At 34.7% G+C, this 7,667-nt stretch overlaps 1 protein-coding gene across 1 annotated transcript; it reads left to right on the top strand.

Annotated features, from left to right (window-relative positions):
• Positions 1-4,023: 4,023 nt before the first annotated feature.
• On the top strand, positions 4,024-4,985 carry OR13C8 (olfactory receptor family 13 subfamily C member 8). Its single transcript, XM_068553078.1, is given in 2 exon segments — positions 4,024-4,345; positions 4,348-4,985. Coding segments are annotated over 2 exon segments (960 nt in total).
• Positions 4,986-7,667: the final 2,682 nt, after the last annotated feature.

The raw sequence follows: 7,667 nt of genomic DNA, 5'->3' as shown, positions 1-7,667 counted from the left end.
CATATTTACTGGAATCAGGCTAAAAGGAATGCCAGATTCATCAATCTCTACATTAAGTATAACCTCTCCAAGGTTATACTTGACTTAAAATCTGTTGGATGAGCATTGAATGAAAGGAAGTTCCCAGGGTCCCTTTCATTCTCCATGCTAAGCAAGCACTTTATGACTGATTTTTTTTTCTTTAACTAGATTGAAAACTCTATTTTTTTAAAAATGCCTTGTCTAAGTAAGCTCTAACCTATTTTTTTTTTCTTTTAAGTGCCTTCATTTTTTTCTTCCAATCCATTATGTGTTGTTTTTATGGTATGAGAACTCAATTTTCCTTTTCTTTTACATTTATGATAGTCTCTTCTATTAAACTATATTTCTGATCAGAGCTCCTTCATTAGCATATGCCTTATATTGCTCTCTCTGATTTTATGTGTTTTTATTTGTCTGTTTCCTTTTATACTTAGGCTTTAGTTAATCATGCTCCTCTGTATTTTATTTTCTATTCCTCTGTACATTATTTTTCTCAATCCTTAAAAAGCCACCTATATTTTCCCATAATCACTGATTCCACTAACACTTCCTCCCAACCCACAACTATGTTTTTGCTTTGTCCCTAAAAATGCATGTACCCTTGTAAAATATGGATTTAAATTTGTATATAAATTTTACTGTGCTATAAATCACAACATTGCCTACTTTTTTCAACACTTTTTCGGGGATCTATTTATGTTGCTATATGGACATCTAGTTCATTTTCTCCTCACTTCTGCAAACTGTTCCATAATGCTTACTCATGTGTGGTAGAACCATTCCTCTGATGATGGATATCAAGGTTGCCTCCAACCTCCTTTTGCCACAAACAATGCATTGATGAGCATCCTCATGCTTGTCCCCTTACAGTCCCCTTACCTGAGACATATTCCCAGAACTGGAATCACTGGGTCCCACCTAATTTTAATACAGCCAGAGACTTTTCCAGTATATCAGTGTACACTCCCATGAGAGTTCTACCTCCCCACATGCTTGCCAACATTTGATATCTACTTTCTAAAGAAAATGAATATTTTATGGCTATCTTGATAATTTTTCTGACTTTGAACATTTAATGAGCATTTTTCAGATTTTCTAAGTGTTAGAATCTCTCCATGTATTTGTCAGCCACTTAGGAAAACCTTTCTATGAATCACTGATTCATATCCTTTGACCAATTTTCTATTAGTTTAAGCCTTTATGTTTTAAAAGTTTTTTTCCTCTAAGTTCCCAATATTTTCTATATTGTTTCTTTTATTAATTTAATAATTTTTCACATGTAAATTGTTAATATATCTGGTTCCCAACTGTATGTATGATAATCCAAAGATCAAATTCTAGATTTTTCATATATAAAGACATTTTCCTAACATGACCTACTAAGCTATCACTTCCCCATTAGTTTAGGGTGACAGTTTTATGATATTTCAAATTCCCATATAAACATGTATCTATATATGAGATCTCTTTTCTACTGCAATATTTAAATGTCCCTGAGGCATTTTTATAATATTTTTATTACAGTGGCTTTGTTGTACGTTTAAAATATGGATTTGCCCCCTACTTTTCTCTTAAAAAATTGTGTGCAAGTTGTACAATTTTATTCCTCCATATAAGTTTTAGAACAGTTAACCATATTTCTCAAAAAAAATCCATCTAAAATTTTGAATGTATTTAACTGAATATATAGACTAATTTGGGGAAAAAATGGCAGCCTTATATTTTTATCCCATCTCTTAACATATTATACCTTTGAATTACTCATATTTTGATATGCTGTTTATTTTAATTTTTAAATGGTTTCTGTAAAGGTCTTGTACATGCTTTGTTAGGATGAAACTCATGTTTTATACTTTGTTATTTTTATTATATTTATTTCTATTATTTTTGCTAATCATTTATTACTAATATAAAAAGAACTACTGATTTTTCCATTGATCTTATATCTACATGTCTTACTAATTTTTTCATCAGGTCTTATAAATTTTTAAATCTTTTTTTATTGTTATTTCTGCCTTTTTCTTGTCTTATGATTTTGACCAGGACTACTAAGTCTATGTTAACTAGTAGCTGTAAAAGTAGGCATCCTTATCTTAATCCAGATCTTAATAAGAATGTATAAACTGTCTCAATTAATTATTAGTAAATAGTAATTTCCTATAGATTTTTGGTATATTGGTATTGAAAGTTTCCTTTCAAGATTAGGAAGTTACCTCCTGTTTGTGAACTTCAAATAGTTTATATAAAAATTATGAATTGATCTTCGCCAAATTTATTTCCAACATATCTTGAAATAACTGCTTTTGATTTTCTTTAGTCCACTGATATCATGATTTACTGCTGATGTTTACCAAATATTTAAGGAAGGATAACCCATATGTCATACGATAATAGTCCTCATTTCCTTGGATTGTTATGAATACAAGCATTTAGAAATGTAAATGGAATAAAGTAATCAATACATATATTATTATTTTATAATTGCTGTTGCTAATAAAAATATTTAAAATGCAGATTATTAATATTACTTGTTACTTATTGCATTGGTAGTTTTCAAACTATGCCCCTTGGAATCCTATAAAAATCAAATTGGAGGAGGAAGGGTAAGATACTAAAGGGATAGTGCTTTTTCCTTCCCTCCAAACCAGTATAACTTCAACCACAGAAACTCTTTTTTGTTCGTTTTGTATATTATGCTTCTTATAAATTTTATTTGTGAAAAAAATGATAGTTGCATGTCACTGGTTTAGTTAAATGTATGTATTTTGAATAAAAGCACTGTTAACTACAGTTGATTCCTTAAATGATAGTTCTTGCATAAGGTAAAAATAAATTATGTGGCGCGTACAATACACAATAATACAACTCTATTCACAATAAAACTGGCTTTCTAAATACTTTCAATTCATTTCTATTTTAAAAAAAAACATTTATTTGAACACACAATTCCTCATCATACTGAGGTAGTTAGATACTGGACTAATACAATGACATGCCCCTTCAGTGTGGCTACTGCCCTCAATGAGGCAAGATGCAATGACTACTTATACCACCAGAGGACCATACTGAGATCTAAAAAGAGACTCAGCCACACAGGACTGCATTATGACTTTGATGGGCCCTAGACATTTTTGCATTCATGGGCCCTTTCTCCCATGAAATAATATTAAAAGTTACATCTTACATCTATATGGGTATAAAAATAAATATACTAATATTATGTGTTAAAACATTAAAATTCATTATTTAATTTGAATGTCTTTAAAAAATCAAAACATTTTCATAGGCTCCTACTGTGCCTAGTGGATAAGTTGGCCCTGCAGCCGTGGGTCAAGAATTCAAATACATATAAAATCCTATCACCTAATATAAAGAATTGAGATCAACTGAGACATGCTAACTGGCAACTAATAGTCATCTCCAGTGACAAGCAAAGAAGAGAGAGGGGAGGGTTCTCTGGTAGAATGGAGAACATGCTTCAAACCCAGTGGGTCAGTTATAACTGAGCTCCATAATGGAAACCGGTCCAATGTTTTCAAATATTATAATTTTTTGAAGACAAGCTGAAAATAGATTTTATGCCATGTCTCCTACTTTTAAAATGTTCATTTTTAAAACGTAATTCAAATTTAAAACACAGTGCAGGAATCACTGCCAAACAAAGCGTATCTGCCTGCTGCACCCAGACTATAGATCACTGATTTGCAGTCAATGTGTTAACAGGTAGAACAAGTAGAAACGGCAATAAACTGGTTTGGGACCCAAACATCCTATAATCAAATGTGTTCTCTCTTAACCCTGAGAAAATCAGGTTAGGATTCCTGTTCTAGTGGCCTGGGTTTACAGTAAGAAATTTGTCCCAGAGTTATGCTGTTGCATCCAAACGCAGAACTATAGTAACAAAGAATATGATTATTGAAAGAGGAGCTCTTGCAGACACTGTATTAACTAATATCTGTTCTATCATCCATAGAGTGCTGTTGGAGAAAGGATACATGCAATATGGGAAAGACCAATGATTCCACGTTGACAGAACTTGTCCTGGTTGGGCTTTCTGCCCACCCAAAGTTCCAGACAGTTTTCTTTGTGCTAGTTCTGTGGATGTACCTGATGATCCTCCTAGGAAAGGGAGTCCTTATCTCTGTAATCATCTATGATTCTCATTTGCACACCCCCTTGTATTTCTTCCTCTGTAATCTTTCCTTTCTGGACATTTGATACACAAGCTCCTCTGCCCCATTAATTCTTGACAGATTTCTGACAGTAAGGAAAAGGGTTTCCTTCTCTGGATGCATGGTACAAATGTTTCTCTCTTTTGCCATGGGGCTACAGTGTGTCTGCTTCTAGGCATGATGGCACTTGACTGCTATGTGGCCATCTGCTACCCACTGAGATACCTTGTCATCATGAGCAAAGGTGCTTAGGTGCCCATGGCGGCTGGATCCTGGGTCGCTGGGATTGTTGACTCAGTGGTGCAGACATCTCTTGCAATGCAATTACCATTCTGTGCTAACAGTGTCATTAATCATTTTGCCTGTGAAATTCTGGCTATCCTAAAATTGACCTGTGCTGATATTTCAATTAATGTGATCAGAATGGGAGGCTCAAATCTGATTGTTCCAGTTATTCCATTGTTAGTAATTTCCATCTCTTACATTTTTATTGTTGCCGTTATTCTGAGGATCCCTTCCACGGAAGGAAAACGTAAGGCCTTTTCCACCTGTTCAGCCCACCTCACAGTGGTGATTATATTCAATGGAACCATCTTCTTCATGTATGCAAAGCCCAAGTCTAAAAGCTCTGTTGGTACAGATAATCACGACATCATTGAGGCCTTCATCTCCCTCTTCTATGGAGTGATGACCCCCATGCTCAATCTTCTCATCTACACTCTGAGGAATAAGGATATAAAGGCTGCTGTGAAGAGCATGCTGGGTAGGAAAAACTTCTCTGATGGAATATGAGTACTGATTTACACTATGAGACTCAGTATTCAAAGCTGCTACAGACACAAAATTCAAATAGAGAAAATTACCATGTGAAAACAAATTCACCACGTGTCATTCCAAACTATAAGATCTTGTAAACAGTGCTGCAGTGAACACTGGGGTGCATGTATCCCTTCTGACCATGTTTTTCTCAGGGTATATGCCCAGTATTGGGATTGCAGGATCATATGGTAGCTCTATTTTTAGTTTTTTAAGGAACCTCCATACTGTTCTCCATAGTAGCTGCACCAACTTACCTTCCCACCAACAGTGTAGGAGCGTTCCCTTCTCTCCACACTCTCCAGCATGTATTGATTGTGGATTTTTTGATGATAACCATTCTGACTGGTGTGAGGTGATACCTCATTGTAGTTTTGATTTGAAGTTCTCTAATAATTAGTGATGTTGAGCATCTTTTCATGTGCTTCTTGGCCATCTGTATGTCTTCTTTGGGGAAATGTCTATTTAGGTCTTCTGCCCATTTTTTTGATTGGGTTGTTTGTTTCAAAGATATTAAAGCCACATGAGCTGTTTGTAATTTTGGGAGACTAATCTCTTGTCGGTCATATCATTTGCAAATATTTTCTTCCATTCTGTGGGTTGTCTTTTCATTTTGTTTATGGTTTACTTTGCTGTGTAAAAGCTTTTGAGTTTAATTAGGTCCCATTCATTTATTTCTGTTTTTATTTCTAATACTCTGGGAGATGGATTGAAAAAGATATTTCAGAGAATGTTCTGCCTATGTTTTCCTCTAAGAGTTTTGTCCATTGACAGATGAATGGATAAAGAAGATGTGCTACATATATACAATGGAATATTAACTCAGTCATTAAAAAGAATGAAATAATGCCATTTGCAGCAACATGGATGGACCTAGAGATTGTCATACTAAGTGAAATAAGTCAGACAGAGAGAGTGAAATATCATATGATATCACTTATATGCAGAATCTAAAAGAAAATGATACAAATGAACTCATTTACAAAACAGAGACTCACAGACATAGAGAAAAACTTCTGGTTACTGGGGGTAAGGGTGGGAGGAAGGGATAGATAGGGAGTTTGGGATTGACATGTACACACTGCTATATTTTAAATGGATAGCCAACAGGGACCTACTAGGTAGCACAGGGAACTCCGCTCAATATTATATAACAACCTAAATGGGAAATGAATTTGAAAAAGAACAGATACATGTATGTGTATAACTGAATCACTTCGCTGTACACCTGAAGCTAAATCAACATTGTTAATCAACTATACTCCAATATAAAATTAAAAGTTTAAAAAAACTATATGATAAAAATATTTTGGTTGCTGCTGTTACTACTAGTTTTTGTTCTAACTGCAGAAATTAAAACCACTGCTCGTGGTTTTAAAAAATACTATTATGGAAAGGGAATATGTTGAAAATCACTTAGGAAGCCCCAGGAAAACATAATCACTCTTAAACCTTTAGAAAATAATAAAGGCAAAAGGTGTTCTAAAAGGCACTTTGGGACTTCCCTGTGGCGTAGTGGTTAAGAATCTGCCTGCCAATGCAGGAGACACGAGTTCAAGCCCTGGTCCAGGAAGATCTCACATGCCACGGAGCAACTAAGCCCGTGTGCCACAACTACTGAGCCTGCGTTCTAGAGCCATGAGCCACAACTACTGAGCTCGTGTGCCACAACTATTGAAGCTCACGAGCCTAGAGACTGTGCTCTGCAACAAGAGAAGCCACCGCAATGAGAAGCCCACGCACCACAACAAAGAGTAGCCCCCGCTTGCTGCAACTAGAGAAAGCCCGTGTGCAGCAACGAAGACCCAACGCAGGCAAAAATAAATAAATAAATATATCAAAAATAAAAAAATAGAAGGCACTTTGTAACCTAAAATAAGTACATTGTTAATTATTCAAAGTCATTATCAACTAGCACATATATCATATATTTACTTTTAATTTGTTCATTTATTTACTATTTATGTCCACCAAGACATGAAGCTCTCTTATATGGTGAGTAGGAACTTATTACCCTACAACACCTCAAAGACATAGACAAGGACTTGACATATAATAGGTGCTCAATAAATATTTTTCATAAATAAATGAACCACATCATGTATAAACATAGAAATAAATGTATATCTGTCATATCTGAGGTAACAGTGGTTCTTCAAAAAGATATCTAATTCAATACAATATTTTATAAGTTAACTATATTGACATTTTGTCATACGATCTCCCTTCATAAATTACTACCTTTTATTTTTTATATAATGTGTATCATAATGTAGAGGAAGAGGTTTTATTTATCATATACCATAACTTTTCTGGATTTGGTACATAATGAGATTAAGTTGAAAGAGTCCCCTAGTAATGCGCCCTAAGTTTTAACCCAATAAAATAGAGGTGACATGGTAGCAGAGAATTCCTCTTGGATTTTGAGAAGAGACCAGGTCATAATAAGGACTTCTTTCTTACCCTGCATTGAATCACACAGCTTCTAAGTGGAAGGAGAACTAGATAGAACTGGTAACTGACAACAATTTCAATAAGAGGATAAGAAGTGGCAAAAGAGAGTCAAGTTGTTCAATGAATTGAAGAGCTACAGGGTTTTGGGGGTTGGAGGATAAGAGAAAGATAGCCCCAAATTGAGATAATCTCTATTGTCTGAAG

This window comes from Eschrichtius robustus, chromosome 10 (assembly GCF_028021215.1).
Source record: "Eschrichtius robustus isolate mEscRob2 chromosome 10, mEscRob2.pri, whole genome shotgun sequence".
Lineage (NCBI taxonomy): Eukaryota > Metazoa > Chordata > Mammalia > Artiodactyla > Eschrichtiidae > Eschrichtius > Eschrichtius robustus.
Note: the sequence above shows the minus strand (reverse complement) of the source record. Positions and strands in the feature narration are given on the sequence as shown.